This window comes from Manis pentadactyla, chromosome 4 (genome assembly GCF_030020395.1).
Source record: "Manis pentadactyla isolate mManPen7 chromosome 4, mManPen7.hap1, whole genome shotgun sequence".
Taxonomy (NCBI): domain Eukaryota; kingdom Metazoa; phylum Chordata; class Mammalia; order Pholidota; family Manidae; genus Manis; species Manis pentadactyla.
In genome coordinates, this window is record NC_080022.1 from 141,973,852 (window position 1) to 142,000,244 (window position 26,393).

Genomic DNA, 26,393 nt, shown 5'->3' on the forward strand with positions numbered 1-26,393 from the left:
AGGTCTGAATTAAACTCAACAACTGGGAAGTCACTGGGGGCCTTAGGACTAGCTCATTCAGTAGCCTGGTGGGAGCAGAACCAGGGTGGATACCAGGCTGTGCCTGGCAGCCCAGAGAACTCTGAATACCAAGAAAGTATCTCTGCCTGTGCTGACCGCCTACCCTCACCACCTTCTGTTTCTATTTATGTTTCTCTTAGCTGCTATACCCAAATACATTGCTAGTCTGGATCAATAAAATAGTTTGGGACCTATTTTAGTACCACAAAAACTACTGCAAAAGTCTTTCTGGGTCATATATATCCTATCTCAGTTTACCTTCAGGTTTTTACTTTGCAAGCAGGAAAACACTTTAATTGGTCCAACATAATATAAATTGGCCCCTCAAGTAATGCTAGTCCCACATCACCAATTCCACTGACAACAACTGGGTGTAGGGAGTAGCAGCCTCAGCTTTCCTTGCACTCTCCGTCTGGCACCGGTCCCTCCATTTCCTGTCACCGACCCTGATTTACCTTACGCTTGGCTAGCTTCACTCATTCGTTCGTTCATTTGTTGGCCCTTCTCTTTCCTCAAAGGTTTAGTTATTGAACAAACTTTTATTCCATACATTGATACTATGCTCTCACGTGTATTTACAAACCACCTCGCATTACTTAGGTCTCACGACACCTGCAAGGGATGAGGCTGAAAGGGCAGCGGCGAGGCGCGCGCGCCTCCTGCTGACGCCCTGGCGCCCTGCAGCCTCGCGGGCGCGCTACCGCCGTCCCCCGCGGGTCCGGAGCTCCAGAGGAGGCGGAGAGGTGAGCGCAAGGCTTTCTGGGAAAAGCCTTGGGTGTAAGCGCTTAAACTACCCCGGCACGCAGCGCGCTACAACCGTAGATGGCGGTCTCTGGCCCTTGTACTTCGGAATCTCATTAGTGAGTGCCGATGGGGGTGCTGCACAAGTCTGTCTCAGCATTCCTAAGAGGCTGTCTGGGGAACGTGATAGCTCTTCCGCCGGCTGTGCACGAACGAACTTAGCTTTCCGCCGCTTCCTCGGACCGGCCCGATGTGACGAATCTGCCGTTGCGGCACGGTGGCTAGGCGCGCAAGGCCCCAGCGACACTCGTGGAATCTGCTGTGGGAGAAGGGAGGCCAGGGCGCCTTGGGAGCGAGTCATGGCGGCGACTGCTCCCGGTGCCGGGGGCTCGGCGCCTGGGGCGGCGGGCTCCGCCGAAGCCCCGCTGCAGTACAGCCTGCTTCTGCAATACCTGGTAGGGGACAGGCGTCAGCCGCGCGTGCTGGAGCCTGGTAGCCTGGGCGGGATCCCAAGTCCGGCCAAGAGTGAGGAGCAGAAGATGATCGAGCGAGCGATGGAGAGCTGCGCCTTCAAGGCAGCGCTGGCCTGCGTGGGAGGTGAGGCCAGGCGGGGAGCGGCTGGGGGGTGCCCTTGGGAGGCTGAGGGCTCGGCTGGCAGCGGGGTCCTCTGCCGGGAAGACCGGGCGCCTGGGAGGCGAGGACCCTGCGGGCCTCTACCTTAACTGCACCTCCGCTTCGCTCAGTGAACTCGGGCGTCACCGCTGGACCCTGAGGTTAGCTTTTGCCTCTGGAAATGATCGGAGAATCAGTACAATGGGTCGGGGCCTGGAGGTTATAAGTGGTTGACTTCGTTCATTCATTCGTTCATTCACTTGTAAATAGGCATTCTTTCAACAAATTGTTACTGAGCAACTATCACGTGCCAGGCGGTGGAGAGACGGCATTTGAGGCAAGAGCTTTGTTGTCATAAAGCTAACTTTTTATTATATATATAAAGAAGAATGTTGAGACGGAGTCTGGCAGAAGAATGCTTCAGACATAGGGATTAGCAAGTGCAGAGGTAGGGCAGGAACTGGCTTGAAGTTTGAAAAACAGGCCCGTGTGGCCAGTGTGATGAGACAGCAGTGAACAAGGGGCAAAGAAGTCTGGACTTGGCTTTTTTTTTTTCCCCTAAACTATTTGTGGATTTGAGAGTGTACGGTGTCCTTCCTATGTGCAGGGTAAAGCGGTTGACCACACTTGCACAGATGAGTTGAAATCTCACTGAGAATGATAGTTACAAAACAAATATAGTCAGGATGCAGATGTGACGTGTAATAGAAGAAAGAGCTCCTTTTTTGTTTCAGGGAGAGTCGTAAGAGGAGGTGAGACTGGAGCTGTTAACCTAAAGGACTGAGAGAATGGGGATAGACAAAGAGGAAGAGAATGTGAAATCAAGTTGGGAGTGGAGTGGGAGATTTATGGCAGTTACTGATGGTTCTTTAGGATGCAGTGTGGTGAAGGATAGAAAAGGCTGTAGTTAGGGAGACCATATAGGGAATTTGTTAGACTGCAGCTCCATGAGGCATGGACTGGATCTCTGTTCATCACTGTGCCGGACCCTAAGTTGAAATAGTAAATGAGTCTAGTGCTCCAGGGTAGAAGTGATAAAGTCCCTAGACTAGGATGATAACTGTGGACATAGAGTTGTAGAGAGAAGCAAAGAAGCAGTCAGAAATGCCCCTAAGGTTTTGGGGCTGGAATGACTAGAAAAAAGCCATAAGCAAGAACGTCTGGAGGGGAAGGTGCCCATGAATTCACTGACCATATACTGACCTTGAGGTGATGAGAAGACATCCATATGGAAATGCCCAGCAGTCTCAGGAAGGTCAGATGTGGACAGCAGCGTGGGGTTTGCCATTTGGTAGCATTGTGACCTTAGAGAAGTTATTTAACCTCTTGGAGCCTCAGTTTCTTCAGCTACAGAAAGGGTAACAGTATTTACCTCACAGGATTATTGTGCAGAATAAATGAGACTGCCTATAAGGTGTCAGAGCAATTGGTACATGGTACTTACTAAATTATTATTATGAAAGTCACCTTTGTTAAGGGCGTGATTTGTAAAGTTGAGAGCTGAACTTGAAGATGACTAGTTTACACCGGAGAGTGCAGAGAGAACAGAGGGTTAAAGACTGAATTTTCAGGAATTTTAGAAGATGGAAAGAGGAAGAAATCCAAGAGGAGACAGAGAAGAAGCTGTCAAGAAGGTAGATCCTGGATTTTGTAAGGTGGAAACCTGGCAGGTGGAGAGTGTGAGTGGCAGAGGGGGTGTCCTCTTTGCTGGTGACCATCCAAAAGGTGCTATTCGAGTATGCTCCCATTACAGTAGTTCAGAAAACATGACAAAGAAATCTTCTCTGTGTTTGTTTTTAGGATTTGTCCTGGGAGGTGCATTCGGGGTGTTCACTGCCGGCATTGATACCAATGTAGGCTTTGACCCTAAGGATCCTTACCGAACTCCGACAGCAAAGGAAGTTCTCAAAGACATGGGGCAGAGAGGAATGTCCTACGCCAAAAATTTTGCAATTGTGGGCGCGATGTTTTCTTGCACTGAATGTTTGGTAGAATCTGTAAGTGACACTGCCTTCAAAGAAAGGCGTGCCTGCTTCTCTTTTAAGACAAATGCTCTTAATGTCACTGGGAAGCAGATCAGAAACCTCCAACCCTTGATAGACTGAATTTCCATTACATAGTGCCTAACGTAGACTTCTCGTGTGTTTATGAGTCGGGCTTGCATTGTTTTCTTTCTTACTGGAGGCTGGCAGTTGGTTAATGATCTTCCACACAAGACTTACTGGGGAACCCCAGGAAAGATTTTGATGACTTCTAAATGCTGTGCTTGGTTTCAGCAATCTGCTACCACCTGCAGGAACAATCTGTGAACACATTCAAATTTTAGGAGCTATTCTTTTTTATTTTTTTTTATTTTTTTTTATTGAAGGGTAGTTGACAACAGCATTGCATTACATTAGTTTCAGGTGTACAACACAGCGACTCAACATTTATATACATGATATTTCTAGGTACCAGGTATCACCATACCAAGTTGTTACAATATTTTGACTATATTCCTTATGCTATACATTACATCCCGGTTACTTATTTATTTTACAATTGGAAGTGTGTTTATATATATATATATATATATATATATATTGTGAGGGCATCTCTCATATTTATTGATCAAATAGTTGTTAACCACAACAAATCTCTGTATAGGGGGGTCAATACTCAATGCACAATCATTAATCCACCCCAAGCCCAATTTTCGTCAGTCTAGGAGCTATTCTTTTTGCGAGAGAAAAAGATTATGTTTCCTTTAGGGAGGGACTAAATTAACCAGCTAGAAACCGTGTGTTTTTTTTTCTCCCCTATAATCATCTTGTCTGGCTTGTTCCTTTGGCTCTGAACTGGACCTCTCCACCCACAGTACCGGGGACGATCAGACTGGAAGAACAGTGTCATTAGTGGCTGCATCACTGGAGGAGCCATTGGTTTCAGAGGTTAGTGAAGAGCTCTCCCGTGGGTTTTCTTTGTGGCCTCGGACAACATGCTGAAGTTGGTATTTCCAGACGGATGCGTGTCCAGGGTCAGCCCAAGGCATGTGGACACTTGGTATTCTTCCCTTTTGACAAGTAAATCATGTTTGCTTCTGTGTTAACTCAATTTTGGAAACTTTGAGTGTCTAGATCAGGGCTTCTCATCCTTGGCACTATGCATATTTTGGACCAGATAGATCCTTGCTGGCGGGTAAGGGCAACTGTCCTGTGCCTCTCGGGACGTTCAGCAGCATCCACAGTCTCTACCCAGGAGATGCTGGTAGCACTCCTTCATTGTGACAACTAAAACTGTCTCCAGGCATTGCCAAATGGACCCTGGGGGACAAAACTATCCCTAGTTGACAACCACAGATAGATGTATCTTAGGAAAAAAGAAATGGCCTCATATTGAAAGTACAGGAGGAACTTCCTCACAGTAATTCCTGGAATGCGTTGATAGGCAGGATAGTACAGAAGCATAGCTAGGTCCCATTCAGCCCTGGAAAGCCCCTCTGTCCAAACAGCAGGCTCTGCTGAACTTTCAGCTCCATGTATTTCAAGTATTAGACATTTTTCTTAATACTATAGAATTGCCAGTTTCAATTTTGTGTATAAGTTACCATAGTAATGGCTTTTTGCAGTTGACGATTTTAAGATTTCTGCTCATTGAAAGCCAAATATAGGTATTCTAGAAATGTTGGATCATCAGCTGTAAACAGCAAAGAAGTCAGTTCTGCCGCCTCTTGCTGCTGGCATGCCCCTCAAGAGTTGGGCGTCTGACTTAACTGTCTATTGCTGGGCCACTTTCTATCTGCTGTGCCCCAACTTACCACTCAAAGCAAAAAGCCTGTTTTCTCATTTTCTGAGAGTCAAGATGATTTACTGTCATCAAAACCTGTTTTTGCTCCTCAAACAGCCATTTGTAATTTGTAGGGTAACTTCTTTGGTCCTCCTGTCACTCAGCTCCGTCAGGGCCCTGGAAAAGCCCACCTCCCTCCGGGACTGCTTTGATTACCTTCCCAGGAATTTATTCCATAAACAAACCAGGGTAACAGGCTATATACTTTCACTTGATTCCAAGGGCTGGTTCTTTTAACTAGTTTCTTGCCTCTGAAGTACCATTTTCACGAGACTGGAACCAGTTCTTTGGAATGAGAAGAGGTAAATGATGGCACCCCGGACTAGATCATGTACATGGCCTCGTTGAAGGCTTACAGACCTGATAGGTCGGTTGAATGACTTAGAGCTCTTCCACGCGTTTCTTTGCATGTGTGTGCTTGCAAACTTTTCCTGACTGCACCCTGACCCAGCGTCTGTCACCACCAGTGATGTCATCTGTTTGTTTTCCAGCGGGTGTAAAAGCTGGGGTCATTGGCTGCGGAGGTTTTGCTGCTTTCTCTGCTGCCATCGATTACTACCTACGATGAGAGGCCTTGCCCCTTGGGGAGGATGTTGCGAGCCCAGGACCAGAGCTGTTGTGGGGAGGGCACTTGCTTCGGAGACTGAAGACATTTGTTTTCCCCCATGTAGCTGGTGTTGCGACAGAGACACCTGGCTGCTCGGGGCCGCCAGCTTCTGAGCAGCCATATTCTCTGCTCCCAGACCCCAGCCAGGCTGTGCAGGACATGTGCTATGCCAGCCTCTCTTTGGGCAGATGAGGAGGCAATGTGTTAATTTGGAGGAATTAAACTCTGCAGAGGTTTAGTCCTGACCACAGCTGGCCTCTGGTTGCCTGGTGCTGTGGGAATAGGTGACTTCATACACCCCCAGGAAGCTGTTCAGCCTTGAACTCTGTGCGGTCACCCATCTCACACATTGGTGGGGTGAAGTAAATTTATGCCATCTGACCAATCACATCATTTTGTTTAGTGTTCTGTCCTTGTTAAAAAATATATATATATTTATATTGCAGTTTAAAAGGTTGGTTTATTTTTATTTTCAAATTCCACAATGCCCCAAAATGGTGTCAGGTGGCCAAAGATTGAACTCCCAAAGGGAAGGAGTAAGAAGGCTCCTAGGAAGTCTGGGAACGTTTGAGTCTCAGGATTTGTAGCCTTATCCCCACTGAAGCTCTGACGTAAGCCGGGGCCATCCCCCAAAGCAGCCCAGTCTAGTCTTGTCATAGGATGCCTTGAAATCCATGCATAAGCCCTACTGGAGCTGGCTGGTAGGAATGCCTTGAGTCTGAACCACGTACTGGTTTTCTGCTCTGATCCCTGGACCAGGCCCAGCTCCAGCACATGGGTGAAGGGTCCTGCTTTGGTCATTCTGGTGAGTAGGTCACAGCAGCTGCTGACTAAGATGAGATATTGCTGAGGGGCTGTCCACCACAACCCTTCTTCTGTGGTGTTTGCTTTTTTTCCTGAAATGTATTAGTTGTTTTCACTTGACCTAGTGGACTTCCTCTGACAACAGCAGCTCAGTCTGTGTGCTGTAGGCAAAAAAATAGTCTTTTACAGTTGGGATCGGCACTGGCGCTTCTTTCCTCTGGTGCCTTGGTGAGATGAAGTTGATGAACTCAGATTTTTGCCCTCGGGGGCAGGCAGGCTTGGTGGGGGCCGTGTAATTGCAGCCACCTTTAGCCTCCCTTTTTCTACAGTAGAGCAACTTCTTCACCTCTTTTTGCTTTCTTCCCATCTGCCATCTTCTAGCTCACCCACCTTTAACCAAAATTCAGACTTAGTTGAAACATGCAGATGACCTGTGTTTTTTTGTGTGTGGTAATAATGTCAAACCCAACTGGTAAAACCTTCTCTGGCCATGTCTGCTGTTTCCTTTGGAATGAACGTGAGCTAGTGCACAGGGCTCGTGTCCTTCAATGGCAAATTCTATATAATGTCCCACCCAGTCTCATGAGCCTGAGGCATCATTGCTGCTAGGCCAGCTGGAATATTCTCAGAGGTCAGGAACCAGTTTAGGAGTGTTTCCACACTGTCCCTAAATAAGTCACCTACAAGCACCTTGTGAGCAAGAGCAGACATTCCTACCTGGCACCTGTCAAAGTGCTAGGATGCCTGGCATCTTCTATTAGCCAGTCTAGCGCATGGGGCCAAATAGGCTGAACGACTAAATATGAGAAACGCACAATTTCTTTGGAAGATGGGCCCAGGGCCGTCAGGAGCCTTCATTCAGTGAGCACTGTCCACATGGACTATTCAATCAAGGGAAGAGATGGATAGCTTCCTGTTTTAGATGGCTAAGGAGTCAGTATGAGCTCATAAACTAAACACCAGCTTTCAGAGACATCTGTTCCTGATCTCCAGAATAAACACAGCGTCCAATGGCTTAGGCTGGTGGAAACTACATTAACCCCCCTGGCTCTCCTAAAGGGAGGCCGGGCACTCCAGGGCATGCAGCCTCTCCGACAAGCACATTAGCCCCAAAGGCTACTCCAAAGATGTGCCACCTCCAAGGGAGACGGAGAAAGGGTACATGAAATAAAAAGCCTCTACTGAATGAATAACTTCCAGCCCTCTCTCCAAGGCATTATGGATGGCCAGGTCCCTGGTGGGGCACTTGGACTTCATGAAAGGAACTGACTGGTGTCTGACCTGGAGGCCTTTGTGATAAGCAAGGAGAGGGACTGGGCTCACCTCCCCCAAATGCCACAGCCCTGATAGGCCAAAGGGAAACTCAAGGGGAGTTAAGTAGGTAAATAGATTGCTAGGAACACATTTGGAAGGAGCTGGAAGAGATAAATATTTAGATTGGTGGTCTTCCCTGGACTACTGAGAACACAAATGTGCACACCACAGAGCCGAGTTCTGTGCAAATGTTGGGGCTTTGCATTTTTTTATTAACATTTTCCTCACGTGGTTTACATCAATGTATAATAATCTACATAAGTTGAAACAGAACATAGACAAAAAATATATATATATATATATATCCTTACCAACTTATTAAAGTCAAATATTAATGAAGGGTCCCATCCTACCTGTATCAGCAAAGACCGGCAGCCCACAACCACTGCCAGCTAGGACAGGCACACGGGGATCCCTGTAGCCTGTCTGCTAGGCTCCTGTTGGCACAGCCTGCCCTGCTGGGCGCAGCGGCTGGGGGCTTGTGGCGGCCCAGCCCCCGTCTTAGGAGAACCCATGGGCTATTTCCTTGGTGCAGCTTAGTCCAGATCTGGTACCTGCCCCTCCCCACTCTGGGGGTGGAATTTATAAATATTCTGAGCCTTTTGCATTTCTCAGCTTTTCTAGCCTTCCTCCTGTTATGTTGCCTAGCAAGCTTGCAGTCTACCTGACGCTGAGAAGCAAACATTCCTTGTTCTGGGGAGATGGGAGGTACCCATTTTGGGCTGTAACTCGCTCTGGCTGGGCCTCCAGTGCATTACCATCAATGGCTTTGGAAGCAAGTCTCTTTCATGCCACACACCACCTCCTGAGTGCTGAGCAGAGACTCCAGGGATGGTCAGATGCTGGGATCTTGAGACTCAAGGAGCATTCTTTCTCCACCTCCTGTGCTAGGGAGCAGAGCTGCTGGCTAAGCTGGTAACAGGCAGCTAGGTGGTCAGTATTTCCCTCCTCTTAGGCATCTCTTTTCCTCTGATGTGCACAGAATATGTACCGTTCAGCCCAAGATTGGGCAACAGGTGTAAACAAGATCAGAAAGGGCCCTGCCTCTCACTGAGCAAATGCTACAGCGTTAGGGCCAGCAAACCCTTCTTTAAAACTTAGCCCTGAGCTCAAGCTATGGGAGCTGTTCTCTACAGTCCTGAGGGCCTAGAATCTACTGTCTGCCACGCAGGAGAGCCAGGGAGCTGAGTACTACAGCTTGAGCCCCCGCAGCCTGGGAGCATCTGCTCCCCTCAGCTGACAGCCATAGGCTGGCAGCTACTCTCAGACGGGAAGATACTGCACTCTGGGGATCCCTCCCACTCCTTCCCAGTACTGAACAATGGGTCTCAAGCTGGGACGAGAACCTGCTGATCCCCTAGAGTGTCAACAGCGAGGGTCCCCAGCCAAACCCAGTCCCAAGAAAGGCAGATGCCTTCACTCATCCTTCCCCAACTTCTGGAGCTTCCCAGAGTTCACCCAGAAGGCTGTATCTAGAAGCTGTGGGTGGAAAGGCAGCACCAAAGGCTAGCTGCTGTTGGACTGGGCCTGCCTCTCCCAGGTCCTGGAGCACACATGGCCATGGGCGCTGTCCCGTGGCAGTACTTGGCTGTGGAGAATGTGTAAAATCTAAGGCAAAGGTACCACGAAGTCCATGGGGTGCCAGGAAGGGCTAGCCTCTGGATAGAGCCTGCCTATTTCTGGACACCTGCTTCAGCCATGTTAGTTGCCCTCCTAGAGGCCTGGCTCCACTGGAAAAGCCACTACAACTCCTTGTTATGAGAGCCACTTCCCCCAGTTGAGGACACCAGTGCCACATGGCACTCCTCTGAAGGTTCAGCCTGTCTTGTTTCCTCAGCAGACCGACTCTCCACCTCCCCAGTTTCTTTCCTGACCCTCTGGCTATCTGGATAGCAGGTCATTTGTCAGACTTTACACTCAAAGGAAATAGAACACCAGGGGAAAAGGACCTGAAAAGCAGTAGAAGAAACAGTCAAGATGCCTCACTTAGGCTGGAGACAGAACAGATAAACTCCAGCAATGGAGATTCTCAGGTGGAAAATTCCAGAAATTGGCTCTCCAGCTCTGTGCTAAGCTGAGGATTAGTGTGTCTGTCTCCTTGTCCAACATTTGCACAGGCAGCAAGGCAAAGCAGGTGTGCTTCCACAGGCAGAGGGCAAGGAGAGGGCTGGGGACAGCAAGTGGCAGTGTCTGCTGGGCCACCACGGCCGCCACCACCCAGGCCGCCTCAGCACGGTCAAGGTGATGGAGTGAGAACCAAGGCTGCACATGCATGTGGGCAGGCTGGGCGGGCGGAGGGTGGACGAAACCAGAGGGCAGGCTGCCGGGAGACTGCAGTCTGGGAGCAGGGCCAAGAGAGCATAAACTGGCAGCAGTTTCAGAGCGCAAAATAACAGCCCTTAGACGGGACTCTGGAGGAAAGAAAGTGTTGGAGGAAATGAAAGAACAAAGCAGGCTGTCTGCGTACCCGTATCGGGTAGGTCACTACCTTTTCTGCATGACAACAGACATAGAACAATTCCTGGACCGCACAGATGCATCAGACACAACTAGAGGTACAGAGGGCAGGAGCCCAGCAGTGGCGGAGGGGCTGGGGGCTGGGTCACTGGCTTTGTACAAGGTGGCACAGAAGGTGCGCATATTCCAGTTCTGGGAAATCTGTGTCCTGTGGTGTCTGGAGCGCTGGGTGTGGGGGTTTCCTATGGTGGTCTTTCAAGTCTGTGTTGGGTCCCCCAGCTGGAGAGGCTGGCTTGGGCCATCCCCACAGCTGCTCCCACCTTGGGCTACACATCGGTGGAGAAGTACAGTGTGTTCCGCTTCAGTTCTGCGAAGGAAATGGGGGGGTGCTGCAGGTAGTAGAGGAGGACCTGGACCTGTGGGGAGACAGGGGATACTGAGGCTGGGGTCCTTGTTCTCATGGCCCTCCTCTGATCTGGCAAGAAGAAATGGTCCCTGGGCTGGGGTCACAGCTGTGTTGCTCCCTTCCCCCCTCACACTGGCTCTTCCTTAGGGGCCCAGGTGTGCCTGCCCACTTGCAGCAGTAGGGGGCACTGCAGGGTAGATGTTGAGGGGAACCTGGGGCCTCAACCTCAGTCAGAAGCTTCCAACCTGCTCCAGGCTTGAGCTTGGCAGCCCTGCCTCGGTCTGGACCCTCGCCTGGATCTTGTACAGATCCCAGGGAGCTTCCTGACCCTGGAAGCAATCCTAGAGCTTCCACCCATGAGGATGAGGTCCACAGATTTTTCCTAAACCCTAGGGCTTGCTTCTGAGACAAAGGCCCTCCTGGGATTGTACCAGCACCTGGGACAGACATCGGCCAGACCCTAGTGTAGGCTCATACTTTTTGTTTTGGTCTGGGAGGAGCAGGACTGTCCAGAGCCCTGACTCCCAGACCATCAACCCAGCCGCTCAGGATGGAAGGCGTGTGGGCCTCCAAGCTGTTCTCTCTCTCCCCGCCCAAGTGGGGCTTGCATCATGCCTCTACCAGCCGAGGCCCGGGCAGTGCTGGTGGCACCTGTGCCATGACATCATGGGACCAGATGTCTGCAGCCGACGTGAGGTGTGCTTTGCTCTCCACTTCTGAGGGTCTCAGTAACGTGGGGCCAAACACGGTAGCCAGGTTGTGAAGGGACATTTTGTTGATGGGTTCCTTTTCAGCAACCCTGGGAGGGAGAGGAGGGGAGAGTAAAGAATTCATTTCTTAGCAGCCACTCAGAGCTCCAGACCCTTGGCCTTAGCTGTAAGAACCCCTAGAGGGATTCCCAGAAGGTGGCTACTAGCCACCCTCTCCTAAAGGTAGAGACCTCTTGGTAGGGAGCCATCTAAGTAAGCCAAGGGACCAAGTCTCCAGAATGTTCTAGGACATTCCTATAAGATTCCCAGCTCCTGGGCTACCCCTTGAACTGATGGTAAACCACCAGAGCCAGAAGAACCCACTCCAACTCCCCTGCCTTAGAGATAATGATATTACTGTTCCAAGAACTTTCCATGTAATAATTCATACTCATCACTGTCCTTTGCACAGATGAAGAAACCAAACCGCAGAGGTTAAGTGACTTGCCCCAAGTTACACAGCAAGCAAGTGGCAGAGCAGGGATCTGAACCCAGGCAGTCTGCCCCCAGAGCCCATGCCCTTCCCTACACCATGCTTTACCCGGGATTAGTCAGAGGTGGTGATGGGCCCAAGGAAGAGTCATGGTGGGTGGGGCAGGGGGCCAGAGGAAGGGAGTGAGAGCCCCAGCAGCAGGTGCTAACAGACCAGAGGCTGTGCCCACTGTGCAGCGGCAGGAACAGCCTGGTCCCACGTGGTGCCTCGGGGCTGCTCTCCCATGCCTTTCCAGAAGGCTCTGCCTCAGGGGATTCCAGAGTTGCCTCCCTTTGGATATTCTTTTGCTTCTCTTGCATAATTGGCCAGATGCTCTGTAGTTATTTCCCCTGAGTGACAGCAGGGGCTGCCATAGGTGTGGCTGGTGTCCAGACAGGCCCAATGCCATCCAACACATCAGGGAGACCCCAGACCTCCTTCAGTCCTAGGAAAACATGTCTGGGGCTGAGACCCATCCGGCCTGTACAGCACCTCTCGGCCCCCTCCCAAATATACCAGCATTCCCCCACTGCCCAAGCAGGAGCCAGGGGTGCGCCTGCTGACTGCTTTGGAAACAGGAGGACAAACATTGCCATGCCAGGAGGCAGCTGTGCAGCTGGCCCAGCCCCTACACACACGCACACAGCCCTCCCCCACAGGCCAGGGGCCCAGATGTGGGAACAGACTGTGCCCGGTTCCCAGGGAGGAAAACCTAATGAGTTTTCCCTTCCCGCTCCTCTGAGTGTCCTCGCCATAGTGCTCACCAAACTATTTGGGAATTGGCTGGGGCTTTGGTCCTGGCCAAGCCAGAGGGAAAATGTCTCATAATGGGAAAAACAAGACAGCAGCCCCAGGAGTTTCTAGGCCTCTGCTGGCCCTCCAGAGCCTGGCCTGGCTGAGCCACAGCTGGGAGCCTGGGCCTGAGGGCTGGACCTGAGCTCAGAGAGCAACCGGCCCACAGCGCAGCTCCTCTGGTGTTCGGGGGTATCCTGGGTGGCAAGTGGATTTCAGGGATACTCAGGGACTTTCTCTCCCCTCTTCTACCTGGGACCAGACCTGGGCTCAAAAGTGAGGGGTGAGGACACCTTCAGCACTAATTTCAGTTCTGAATTTTGCTGCAGATTTTAGCCGCTTTGGCTTTGAGCTGACTGTACAGAAAGGGCAGGGGAGAAGGTGGGTAGGGCCTTAGTGTATGGTTTGGGAGATGTGGAGTCTAAGGTCAGAGCTGCTGCTAAGTCCTAAGCAAGTCCCTGCTGAGCTAGGGACTCAGTTCCCCTATCTGTTAGATGAGGTGTGGGTCAAGACAGGGGGTTTCAAACTTTTTTGACCAGGACCCACAGTAATTTCACATTATAACCCAGTGCATGTGGCTGTGTGTAACTGAACTGAACAAGAGGCATGCTTACTCCTTGCAGTGCACCTGGACGCTGTCCCCTTCAGATCCATTTAAAAAATGCTAATGGACGGAATGACCCACTGACTATATCCCATCTACACTCTGTGGCTCTAGTCCTGTCTTTCTAGATAAGTATTCCGTGGCCGGTCTTTGAGGTTGCTGTTGGGACCCACGTATTTCTCAAAACTGAAGAATGTGAGTGTAAGAATCTGTAGAGCTAACTGTCACCCTGCTGTGGACAGCCTGGCAAGAGGAAGAGCCTAGGAGGTGGGTCCCACAGTAGATGTGTCCTCCCTGCTGGGGCCTGCCCAGGGCTTCCTGCCCCCCCTGGATGGGGCCCTGCCCATTACCTTTTCAAGTGTTCCAGCAGGAAGAGGAAGGTGATGAGGTTGGGGTCGGGCAGGGAGCGGAGCAGGTGCATCATGCAGTTTTCCTTGGCAGCAGGGTCTGACAGGGCTGTGGGGAGAGCAGGGGCTGGGGCGGGGCTCGGCTTCCAAGCAGGGGGGCCCTAGCCAGCACCCCTGTGGTCAGGAGGCTGCGGGACCCTGAAGGAGAGCCTGGGCTGCCAGGGTCAGGGGAGCAGACCCTGCAGGGTGGGGCAGGCTATTAACAGGTGGTTCCAGCAGGACCCGTCCCCCATCCTGTAAGGCAGCCAGGAGCAGGCCAGTGGGAGCAGACATCCTTCCTCCCCTTACTGCACAGGCCTTTGCAGCAGGTGCCGTTCCCCATCCCCAGGTCTGTAAGGCTGAAGTTAGGGCGATGACATTGGTGGGAATGTTTTCTCTCTTTCAATTGCCTCTGGTGCTGGAGCAATGCAGTGAACACCCTTCTGTGGGGCTCCCCATTTCCTGTGGCAGCTGAAGCCCTGATGTGCCCCAGGAGAAGAGGCAGGAGGGCTGGGCCGAAGCCCGGAGGTGGTCCAGGTGGGTGGAGGCAGGGCCCCTGCTGCCCAGGAACCCTGGGCTTCCTCCTCACCCACTGCACAGCACTCCTCTGGGAGGCCCGGACCAGCCGCCCCAAGCGCACTCTGGCTCTGCCTGGCTTGGCCTTGGCTCTGGCTGTCCCCTGGCCACCCCCTCAGGCAGATTTCCCTGGATGCCTGAGGTTCTCAGCAAGGCAGTCAATGTTCAGGGAGGAAGCACAGAGGGCAGCCCGTCGGGACAAGAGGGGAGGAGAGGTGGGTGGGAGGGTCCACCCTCTGGACCAGGCCCCAGCAGGCCACCGGTCGCCTCTGGGCCATTCAGTCATGTGGCCCGGGGCACTGGGCACATCAGCAAGCAAAGGAAGCCACAGATCTCTTCACTTGGCTAGTTGGGCTGCTGGCTCAGTCCTCCCCCAGGTCCCCTGGAGCCTCACCGATGCCCTCCATGAAGGCTGGGTAAAGTCGGTCTGTAAGGAGGGGCTCAGGCAGCTCCCGAAAGTAGAGCTTGAGGGTACCAGCGATGGCGTTGATGTCCATGTCACTCAGCATCAGCAGGATGTCCTTGTTATCTGTAGAGGAGGTGTGAGGTCACCTCTCTCCCACACAGTCCTCAGCTGGGTGGGTGGCCCTGTTCCATCCCCCATCCATCCTGAGACAGCCCAGCCAGAGGCCCCCCAACCCACTCTGTTTCTGGTCTGGTCTCCCCAAGAAAGGCAGGACTTAGAGCCCACAGGTGGTCTGTGACTCAGCAACATGGGGGTGGGGGGGACACAGTTCATCATCCATGGCTCTGGAGCCACATTCACCCCACATGTTGGACACCCTCCTTCCATCTGCTAAGAATGGAATCTCCCCACTGCTAAGCCCCTCTGGAAGGCACTGCACATTTTTTACACCTAAAATCATGTTCTGACAAAGTCTCAGCTTCTAGGTTGCTCAGAGGAGCCATGTGCCCCTTAACCTCAGGCTCCCTGAAATCATCTGCTTGGCAGCTGCCCAGGGACACCCACTGGGCCCCCTCTCAGCCCCCATAGAGTGGGCACCGCCTGGCCGTTTCGGTTTCCTGATATGGGCTGTCCTGCGGCCACTGCGGCCTGAACCAGCAAGAGGGGGAAGGAGCAGAAAAGTCGGGCCCCACACCAAGGAGCTTGCAGTCAAAGCTGGAGGCAGCAAGGCCTCTCCCAAAGGGCGCCTGGGGCCCTGGAGACAGCAGGGGGGGTGGCCCAGGCCAGCTAGTCCTGGCTCAAAACCCTTCAGTTTCCTTACAGCCAACCAGGCACCAGGGAGCCAACAAGAAAGCCAGGAACACAGACTCCGGAGTCAGAGAGATCTGAGTTTAAATCCTGCTCAGAACCTACAAGCTGGGTAATCCTGGGCAAGTGACTTGGCTTCTCCGAGCCTCACTTTGTTTATCTGCAGCAACGGATAAGAGATTGCAGTGGAGGGGCATTACGTGAGAAAATGCAGCAAGAGCCCTTGCCATAGGAACTCAGAAATGGCCCACCCCCAGCCATGTTGGACTGCAGTTCACAGATCAAGGCTCCTCTGTGGAGAAGGCCTCCCAGTTACACTGGGCTCTGCTACCAGCCCTATGAGCCTGCTGGGACACGCTCTCCCTGGGCTGGGCCTCCCAGACTCACTGGCATCAAAGACGGCCTTGAGCGCCTGGATGTCTGTGGCCACCCCTGATATCCGGTAGATGCCGACCTCCTCTATGCCCCTCTTCTCCACCTCTTCCACACACTGCCGGACGATGTAGGGCACCTTGGAGCGCTCCCGCCTGCGGGGGAGAGGGTGTGAGGTGAGGGAGGGGGAGGGGCCTCCCAGGGACAGCTGCACACGGACCCTCACTGCATCCCTTGGCTTTGAAGAGTTCTGGCCTCTGGGATCAGTGGGGGTGGGGGCGAGGAAGGGGCTGAGAAGGAGGTGATGCCACCCCCTACCCCACCCAGCCTGGCTAAGGCCTGCCTGCCGAGGGACAGCAAGGGGCAGAGGAAAGAGGAAGTTTCAGGCGGTAAGCCCAAACATTCTGAGGAAAGACCTTCCTTAGAACAGAGGTCTCAGATACAACTGCTCTGGGGTTACCTGCAGGCAACCTACGAGGAAGGTGGGTCGGGTCCTTAGAGACCATGGGCACAGAGGGGGTCGTGCTGAGCTGAAGGATACATACCCTTTGCTGAGCGGCAGCCACTCCCTGGACTCCGGCCTGTGACTGTCAACCCACAATGTGGGCCTACAGTTGTCAAACCTTCTATTTGTTACAAGAAGCTGACAATCTGGGATTTTCACATGAGGTCTCCCAGTGTTTAAGTGCTGGCTCATTTATTTCTGAAGCATTTTATGGGACAGAGAACATACCTTTTGGGGCCACTTTTGGCCTCCAAACTAGCATCTGCGACAACTGAACTGGAGGGTGACGGATCAGGGGCCACACCCAGGCAGGGAGGGTGGAAGGCAGTGACCCGGGACTAATGCCAGCACGTGGGCAGCAGAGGCAGCACCTACTTTGTCACCACGCTGATCTTCACACCAAAGACACCAGTCTGCTTTTTGGACGGGGTCCTCTTCAGGCTCATATCTCGGCTGGTGAACTTCATGGAGAATTCCACTTGGATCTGCTTAGGGGTGAGGCAGGCACAAGTCCCCCCACATGAGTGTCTGAGCTATGCCCCCAGGACACAGGGGCCCTTCCCCAGGGGCTGCTGCTGCCACCCAGGGCTCCCTGGAACACCTGCAGGGTGGGAGTGGGAAGGGTGTAGACCGAGGAGAGGGGAGAGGAACTGGGCTAAGGGGAGAGGGCAAGACAGCACCCTGAGGACACCAGGCTGCCCAACCACCATGCAGGCATTTCCTATCTCTCCGAGCTCACCCCATTCATCTCAATCACATCTGTGTGCCAGTTCTTGGTTTCTACAGTTTGTGGATCCAACTGCAGAGAAAGAAAGACAACATGAATGAGAGATGATGTCTCTGAGACACTCTGCTGGTCAGCAACTGCTCATAAGCTGGTTAAATGGTCAGGAAGGCAGAACTGGTGCCTGATGCTTATCTTAAAATCAACCCTTCTGGGGGGCCCCTCCTGCCCTGGCTAGAAAAGCACCCCCTGCCCCTACTCTATGTAGGAGGCAGGGCACACTGCTAGGCACCTCTGCCCATCGTCTCTTTCACTCTGGACCACCACCCTGTAAGATGGTTATTATCATCCCATTTCACAGATACAATAACCAAGGCTTACAATCTGCAAGCAACTTGCTCAACCACCTGAACTGGAGTCCACAGGAGAGGATGTAGCCCATGTATGCAGAGGCGCTGAACGTGAGGCAGTAGAAGTTAAGAGCTGAGCATAAGGAGTCAGGTTGCCTAGGTCTGAATCCCGGCTCTGCTGCTTCCAGCTTGTGACCCTGGGATGTTTTAACCTTGCTAAAGGTCATTTGTCTCATCTGTTCACTGCGGCCAGTAACAACCTGACTGATGGATTATTGCAAAAACTCATTGAGATAAGTTGTGTACAGTGGTTGGCTCCCAAGGCAGCACTCTATACGGGAGGCCCCCAGCTTGGGGCAGGACCTCCTGGATGGTAGGGATGACAGGGGACGCTCAGAGGCATCCCTCACTGGGGACTGGACAGGGCTCTTTCTCTGACTCAGTGGCCTTCAAACGGTTTTTCTGTATGCATCCACACAATGAACACTGGGAAGAAAATGGAAAACTATGCATTCCTGGCACATTTTTAAGGCAACATCTGAATATTTCCAAAGCAAGTTTAAACAGTTGCAAAGAACGTAACTTCCAGAATAATATAAATATTTACATCTGAAAAAAAAACCTGTTACATCATTCTTTTCAAAGTATTCAGTGGAATCCAAATCCCACAGTGGTTTGATACCTGCCATAAAAATCCATGCACAAGCTCTTCTGTCCCTTGTAGAAACCCTGCCCTGTTCCTTTTTTCCTTACATTTATGTCTCTATTTCTCCCGAAGAATTTTGTCCTAGTTTATATTTTTTTCTTTTAAAGTCTTTTATTCATCACCCTGTTATATTTTGCTTCAACAGAAATATCTGTATGAATGGGAATGAAACATTTCCTGGGGTCACAGGCTCCAAATACTCAAAACATATTCTGGGTCAGTTAATCACAATGATTAGCACCACACAATCAAATGATTACCCAACATATTACAAATTTTAATAAATAGTCAGCAGCTAAGTACTGTTTTGGTAGAATGGCATCTCTTAATGAGAGGAGTAGAGCATTTTTTCTGTTTTTATTCATGTATGTATATGAATATTACTTTTTGCTAGGGTGAAACAGGTGTCAATCTGTTCTTAGTTTTTCCTTTGTTTTTAAAGATGCAAAGGATGAAACATCTTGTTCGCATAAATAGATGAGGCTGAAAATAATAGTATAGCCATGTTATGTGATTCTTTAACCTCTTTCCTTACTATTTGCCTTAAGTTGCATATATAGCTATCATCAAAATGTATTTTAGATGATCTCTCAGCTGACAATTTCTCTCAGTTTTGTGGAGAGCAAAGAAATGGAAACCACTTGGCTTGGGAAAGAGTTTGTAACCGGGCCATTAAAGTATTTTTGCTCTCAATACCTAAGCCGGCATTTCAGGAGGCTCCTCTCGGCCAATCAGGAGGGCTTAGCACCCTAGGCCACGCCCCTCAGGGAAGCCTCGGGCTCCGCGGCAGAGGGCGGGGGGGCTGGTAAAGGCCCTTCTGGGGCAGATGGCTCTTCGGCAATAGCACCTATGGTTGAGGATTTGCAGATTGATCACTTTAAAACTCTCCCTCCCCATGTACCCCCTGGAGTCTTTGCACCCCCAGGGACATGTACACAGTTGAACACCGCTGCTCTAACAGGCCCCTCATTACTGAGGAAAACTAGATCTGGGCCAATCCAGGGTGGGCTGGGCCCTGGAGCTTCCTACAGCTTGAGGGAAGTCCTCACGCCCTCTACCACCTACACACCAGCTGGGGACAGGTGGCACCCAAGCCTCTGATGGTGTCTGGGGTCTTTGGCCCAGGCCCAGCCTTCAGCAGTCAGCTCCCTGCCTGGAGGAGGGATGGAACTGAGAATGGAACAGGGAGTGTGGAGAGAACTGAACACCCTCCCCACCTCAAGAAGTACCTCCTCCAACACGAAAGGGAAGAGTGTGGGACTCACCAGCCTGGCTACTGCCCAGGCTCTGAATCCCAGAAGGCCTGGGGCCAGGTATCCTACTGGGTCCCAAAGGAAGCCCCTGAAACCTCTCTCCCTGCTAAAGTACTTTTTGTCCCAACCCTCACTGGGCCTGTGGCACAGGCTGCCCTCTATAGTTCCTTCCAGAATGCTGGGGCTTGGACACAGGGCCTGTCCTCAAGCAGTGGCCACTCGCTTAGATTACAGAGATTTCAATGGCTCTTCATCAACTGAGGCAGACGCTACCCTTGGGACACACATTCTGGAGTGACCACCCCTCTTAATGGTGGAATCTCTGGGCATCAGCCAAAGCCTCAGGCCAGTTCCATGGTCTGGCCCCTACCGGCCTCCCCCGCCTTAGTGTCCCACAATCTGGGCCCTGCCGGTGGCTGCCACAGACTGAGCCGGTGGTCCTTCTCTGGGCCCTGGAGTGGCATCTGGACCTGGCCAGAGCGGGTAAGTGCAGGCACTGAGAAGCCAATCAGTCCAAATGTTCACACTTCAACCCAACTGTGGGAATTTGGGCAAGTCACTTAAATTCCTTCACCTCAATTTCCTCACAGGGGTGTCAATACCTACCTCAGAGGGCTGCTGTGGAAAAGAGTAAAGCAACTGACATACTGTGAGCATTTCCTGTAGTCTGACATTATTTACATACAGCATATCAACTAAACCTAATACGCCTGTGAGGTTTATGCCTTTCTAGCTGCTCCTGTTTTACAGACGAGGACACTGGGGCTTAAAGGGATGAGGTACTTGCCTAGTGCCACACATCTAGGACGTGAGAGCAGGGACATAAAATCAAGTCCCTCGGACTCACCTGCTCTGCTAAACCTTGAAGACAATGTGCAAAACACCTCACCTGGTGTCCACACATCTCAGCAACAAGGCAGCTGCTGTTCCAATGATTTATTTAGAAAAGAGATGTCAAGCCTCTGGCACATGGTCTGGCACCAATGGCAGACCTGGGTGCCGGCAGGCCACCTCCACTACAATCATGCCATTCCTTCCCTCCGCATTGCGTCTGTTCTAGCTGCAAGGACCAACCCTATATTTTCCAGAAGCATTTAAGCCAGGAAAGGCAACTCCTGATGCTAAGGCCCAGTTCTAGTCCTGCTTCCTCCAAAAAAGCCTTCCAGGCCTCAGGAGTCATCCATTCCCCTCTGCCTTCCTGTTGCCTAATGACCCTGTCCCTCCACAGCAGGCTGTCACCATCTGCACGCACCAGCCTGTCTGGGGCCACATCTGAGTAAGGTGGCACTTCTGTTTTACTGCAAGTCCCCACCACTGCCATATTCCAGATCCCCTCTGCAGGTATGACCCTGGTACCCTCCCGGGGAGGACTGCCCAGCTGACTGGTGGCCTGACAATGAAGCTCTGTCTCCCAGGAGGCCAGCAGCCTCCAGAAACTAAGTCTATTTCAGGATGTCATTTAAATACAGAGAAGGGAGGGTGCATGCAGAGTGGAGAGGGACATGGCACATTTTCCAGAGAAATGATACTCCCTGAATTGCTGTGGCTATTTATAACCCCTGGGAAATGTGGACTCCGCTATTTCCTGATTAGATTAGTGCTGGGACGGAGGAGCCAGCCCCCAGGACATTAGTAGATGGGGCTACCTGATCACTCACCCTCCAGCCCTAGCAGCTAGATGCCATCCACAGGCCCTGTGAGCAGGTACACATAGTTGCCGGACTGCCTGAGCGAGATTTACCCCACAGGTAATACAAACGCTGTGGAGCTTCCCCAAGATGGGGCACAGGCAGGAGACAGAAATGACTCACAGAACATCCTAGGGGAAGTTATGAACAAGTGGGCTTCACACAGCCACGAGGCACAGCTCAGTTATGTCTTTTTTGCCTGTGCATTTAGACTTGGTCAGATCATAGCTGTAGACTCAGACCTCTCCCATGGAGAAACAGCTGACTTCTGGACTGATGTCCACAAGAGAGCCACCAGGTCGTCTGTAACAAAATCCAGGGCCCCTGCTGTGAGTCCTGTGTTCCCAGGTAAGGAGACTGCAGATTCTCAGAGAGAATCTGGCAGGTGGTTGGGGAGGCCACTTCACTGGCCTCACATTTAGGACAGGAATCCCCCCCCAGAGGCCTTGCAGGGGGCTGAGAGGACTTGAGAATCTGTGGGCAGGGGAGGATGCTCTTAGTACAGCCAAGCATCATCTAGACGGTAGAAACCGCCTTCGTTCCAGGCATGTCCTCAGAGGTCTCCTGTCAGAGGTGTAAGCCCTTCCTCCTGGCCCGTTTCTCATCAACCCAGGACAGGTGATCCCAGTGCTTCCCTCTGGCTCAAGGGCTGTTCACAACCACCTCCAGTGCTTGGGACTTTAGAGGTACCAGAGACTTTGGGGTCCTCATTCCTGCCTGCCCTAGTAGGCGATAGCCCACATTCAGGCCGTGTCCTTCTGACGCTGGGTCACAGTCTCACTAATACCACATTCCACACACAGCTCACCTGACATTTTTCTGGTGGTTTCTGCCACTGCCCCTTCCCACACGCCCTCCTGTGGGCTCCTTTCCTCTATAACAAGGGGCCCGTGGCACCTCAGCTATGGCAGTGGGGATAACCTGTCAGAACTGCAGCTATATTCCCAGAGGGATGGGGCACAGGCACAGAGCAGCAGTCAGTGTGTTACTCTGGGATTTAACGCAGGGACTCGCTGGGTGACGGGGACCCATTAAGGCAGTATTCACCAGAGGCCCTGCAGGCTGCCAGGCCTCTACCTCCCTCCCCATAGCCCTCAGCCCTGAGCCCCTTCTCTCAGAACCTCACTCTGTTTCCACAACACAGGCCCCAGAGGCTGTGTGGAGCCCACCTCCCCAGGCCTGGCCCTGCCCTCCTGCCCTCCCACTCTAGCACTGCTCTCTCCTAGGCCCTCCGAGCCCAGGGCCTGGCATCCTGGGCCTGTCCTCTATGGTGGTGTGGACTTCCCTCCAAGCCCAGAGTTGTTTTTAGGGTTGATATAAACTAAGTGCTTCTTAACAACAAGGGCAGCAGATCCAGTATTACTGAAGTTGTCATCCTAAGAGGCGAACTGTGTACTGAATGGAAGGTAGAGATGTCTGACTGTGTTTCTGGGGGTTCCTGCCAAAGGCTGAGTGCTGGGCTGTGGGGACCAGGATCTGAGCCCCTTGTTTTGCCTGATGCGGGTACATGTCCTGTGGCTCCCAGGCCAGTGGCCACGGTGGCATTCTTAGGCTGGCTTTCCCCTACCCTCCCCAAGTGCAACCACATGATCTGGGCTGGGCCCCTTGGGACACCAAAAAACAGCCTGTCATTGGGACAGACCACAGGCGTGAGAGGCACAGTAGGGCTGGCAACATGGGAGACAGGAAGCTGCCAAGAGCCTGCCTCTCCTCCCTCTCAGGAAGGGTACTAGAAGATTCTGTCAACGTGGCCCACTTGGAGAGAAACTCACAGACAGGGTGGGGTGGGAGGGGGGTGCCAGGGCTTATATCCTGGCTTCCAGCCCAGCAGCTGGGTTGGGGGAGACAAGGGCCAGGCTCAGTTAAACCCACCCCATTTTCTCAGAGGCTGGCCACCCCACCATAAGGCCAAGCAACTCTGCCCCTCTAGCCCTCACACTGCAAGAGTGGGCATCCTTTTTCCAGAGCAGCCACATGACAGGTTTGTGCTGACTCTGTACTGCAAGCACCTGGATGAAGCCATTTCTCCTCAACTTACCTCCCCCAAACCTTCTCACTTCCCTGAAAACTTTGAAGTTCCCCAAGGCCCACATATGGAAAGGGTTTAGCAGCTCTGAATGAAGCTTTATTGAAGCCAGGTTAGCCTCCTAGCACCCACTGTGACCTTCCTTCCCCAGAGCTCTGCATTCCAGCAGCTCGGCCTGCCCTGCGGCTGCCAGACTTTTAGCCCTTTGGCCAGCTGGCTACAGTGCAGAGGGAACTCAAACCCAGGCTGCTTTGGGAGGCCCCCTGAGGCTGCACACATCTTTCTCAGGGCCCTGTCTTCCTCAGAGCTGGCCCACCCACCACTGCCTTCCCTGCCCCCAAACAGCCTGGGGACTTCACCCCAGAAGCAGGCCCCGAACTAACAGCCAGGAAGTTGTACCACCCCAGCTTGGGCCACAGTGGAGGCACTAGGGTAACAAGGGCAGGGTCCCTCTTGGAAAAAGGAACTGGTCAGGGTCAAAGCAACACAGAGGCAGCCCCCAGCAGCCCAGTCCCCAAAGGGAAGGGGCCACCTTAGAGGTCAAAGTCTGAAGCAAGAGGCTACCTGAGGTCCTGACCAGGAGGTTTCATGCTGGCTGCCACGGGCCTTTAGGACCACCTGGGCTCACTGGCCTCCCTGTGGACTACGAATGGTTCGGTGAGAATTATGAAAGTTCTTCTCTGAAGTTGACTTCATCCTCTCTGCCCAGGCCAGGACTGCTCTCTGGGCATAGAGCCTGTTAGCAAGAATCTGAGGCATTGGCCAGTCTGAGGGGCCTCTCAGTGGACTCCTCCCCGGGCCCCACATGCCATAAGCCTCACATTCACTAGACATCATCAAAAGGAACAGTCCATCTCTATGCGCAGCATGCTGGGCTACATACCACATGCAGCAAGGCTACCGGGGGACCCCTGCCTCCTGAAGCAGCCATCTGGGGCGCACAGCCCGACCCTGGCTGGGCTCTGGGCTCCTCCTTGGCAGAGTGGCGTGACAGCCAAGAGCTGGGCTGCCTGGGTTTGCGTGCTGGCTCCTGCACTAAGCCATTCATGTGACCTCATCTGTGTCACTCTCTGAGCCTCAGTTTCTTCATATGTAATATGGAGTGGATAATAATAGCACCTTATAAGTTATCACCTAACTCACATCAAGGGCTAAGAATGATGCCTGGTACTCAGCAAGTGCTCAAAACATGGGACCACCACTGGGCTTAAACTCCCTAGATGGCTTCCCACTGCACTTAGATGAAAAGCTGAGCTCCTCTCCATGGCCTTCAAGGCCCTACACAACCCGGCCACTGCCCACCCCATCCAAAGTAAGCTCCTACACTCTCCACGCGGCCTCCGCCTGCCTCTGAACACACCTGGTCACCCCAGCCGCAAGGGTTTCATCTTGCCAGTTCCCCTGCCTGGAATGAGCCTTCCCCTGCTCTTTCAGGAATCCTTGTCATTTAAGTCTTAATTCAAAATTATCTCTTCAAGCAAGGCCTTTCCCTTCCCATTACTGTCTAATCTGTTACTCAATTTTATCTTCTTCACAGCACTTGTCCAACCTAAAATGATCTTATTTATTGCCTGACTCCTTCTAGAAAGTTCCAAGGCTTCCCTGCCTGGGCCACCTTTGGAGTTTCGAGCACCCAGCAGGTACCCCATCAATATTCAGGGACCAAATGAATGAACTGGGATGTGGACAGTCGGAGAAAGCAATGCCTTCCCACCAGGGCTCTTTCAGGACACAGGTCAAGAAGCCCCACATTACTGCTCGCCTCCTTTCTCCTGTGTTCCGTGAATGGCTGGCCTTGGCCCAGGGGCAGCCCTGTGACCTCTCCCACCCAGACTTTCCCAGAATGTTAAGAGTTTAAGGCTTAGTGAATAAGAATCTTGAGACATGGCCAAAATCATCATATGAGCTAGATCTAGATCATCCTGTTCAGCTCCTTCATTATACTGATGCTAGAGAACCAGAGAAGTAAAGAGATTTGCTCAAGGTCACACAGCAAGTTAAGACAGCAGACTAAGGATTAGAAAAACGAGGCCTCTTGACTCCAATCAGCCCGGTGCCCTTCCTTCCCTCACATCCAGTGCCGCACAAGTCTGAGGGGTTAGGGTGCACCAAGGAGGAAGCCAGCGTACACAGGAGGCGTTCAGGCCTCTGATGGGAAGGGGATCTGATGTGGCTGCTGCTGCTCTGGCTGTGCCCATCTGAGGCACCAGCCTTGGCTGGGGTCACTGCCAGGATATAGATGGTTCTAGCTTATGGCTCAGACATAAATTCCACTCTCTCAGCTGAGGGAGACCTGGGGAATCACTGTGGGGTTCTGGGGCCCTTCCATCCTCTCTGCAGAATCCCAAGGCAGCGCCCATGGCTGCTTCCCCCTTCTTTGGGCCCATTCTGGCAGGCCGGGGACGATGGGCCCTTAGTCTGTGGCTCAGTGGGATCCATGTGTTCCCTGACCAGCACCTAGCCAACTCCACCAAACCAGTACCTACAGAAGTTCCTGAGCTCTTTCCAAAATGTCCCCCTCCTGGGCCCTGTCTCTGGATACTCCTGTAACACTGGGCTGGGAAGCTCTGGCCTTTGGGAACCTCCTTGATTGGCAGGCTCCACGGCCCCTGGCCTAGGACCATCTAAATGCTGGGGCACCAGGCCCAGCCTTGCTGCCTGGCCAAGCCACCTGTGGACCGTAGAGATGCTGGAGGGGGCCAGAGCCACTTCTAACCTCCCCCTGTGCTAAGAAACAGCACCCTGCCAAGTTCACTTCGAGCAGGAGTTCCTACCTTGGGATCTGTGACCCTGTCTGAAATCGCATACAACTTGTACATATGGGTGGCTCTGTGTTTGGGTGGGGGCCCCATAACCTGCATCAGATTCTTGGCGTTGAGAACTCCTGCTCAAATAGGCCACTTGGGAGCCAGCTTCATGGAGAAGTGGGAGCACTGGGGGCAAGGATACCACCCAGGGACCCCGGAGTAAGGTCCTGCCATTCTAGGGAGTGAGCATGTGCGGTGAGAAGCATAATAGCTGTGGGAATGCGGGAGGCCACTCCACTCCCCCTTCCAAGCCTCCAGCCGGCCTGGTCACAGTCCTGGCCCAGGATCCAGGAGGAAATGGGCAGAGGTGCTACTGTACCTTTCCGACAGCTGAGGGATCACTG

At 52.4% G+C, this 26,393-nt stretch overlaps 2 protein-coding genes across 7 annotated transcripts in view; one reads left to right on the forward strand and one right to left on the reverse strand.

Annotated features, from left to right (window-relative positions):
• Nucleotides 1–832: 832 nt before the first annotated feature.
• On the forward strand, nucleotides 833–6,290 carry TIMM22 (translocase of inner mitochondrial membrane 22). Of its 2 annotated transcripts, XR_008997213.1 has the most exons (5): nucleotides 833–1,398; nucleotides 3,214–3,410; nucleotides 4,271–4,343; nucleotides 5,495–5,605; nucleotides 5,730–6,290. XR_008997213.1 is itself a non-coding variant. In XM_036906245.2 (4 exons), exons 1-4 carry the CDS (start codon nucleotides 1,161–1,163, stop codon nucleotides 5,804–5,806), a joined length of 585 nt encoding a protein of 194 aa, XP_036762140.1. In that variant the 5' UTR covers nucleotides 838–1,160; the 3' UTR covers nucleotides 5,807–6,290. The 2 variants fall into 2 exon arrangements, 1 of the variants encoding a protein (XP_036762140.1); XM_036906245.2 differs by lacking the exon at nucleotides 5,495–5,605 and having other exon boundaries at nucleotides 838–1,398.
• Nucleotides 6,291–8,141: 1,851 nt separating this feature from the next.
• The window catches only part of ABR (ABR activator of RhoGEF and GTPase), a 168,719-nt gene continuing 150,467 nt past the window's right edge, over nucleotides 8,142–26,393 (reverse strand). For all 5 annotated transcript variants that reach the window (XM_036906235.2, XM_036906236.2, XM_036906237.2 and 2 more), the window contains 7 exons: nucleotides 17,235–17,294; nucleotides 16,871–16,980; nucleotides 16,006–16,145; nucleotides 14,800–14,934; nucleotides 13,794–13,899; nucleotides 11,478–11,625; nucleotides 8,142–10,836 (listed from right to left, as the gene is read on the reverse strand). In XM_036906235.2, the coding sequence (XP_036762130.1) occupies nucleotides 10,747–10,836; nucleotides 11,478–11,625; nucleotides 13,794–13,899; nucleotides 14,800–14,934; nucleotides 16,006–16,145; nucleotides 16,871–16,980; nucleotides 17,235–17,294 (789 nt within the window). In that variant the 3' untranslated portion in view covers nucleotides 8,142–10,746. The remainder of the gene's footprint in view (nucleotides 10,837–11,477; nucleotides 11,626–13,793; nucleotides 13,900–14,799; nucleotides 14,935–16,005; nucleotides 16,146–16,870; nucleotides 16,981–17,234; nucleotides 17,295–26,393) is intronic.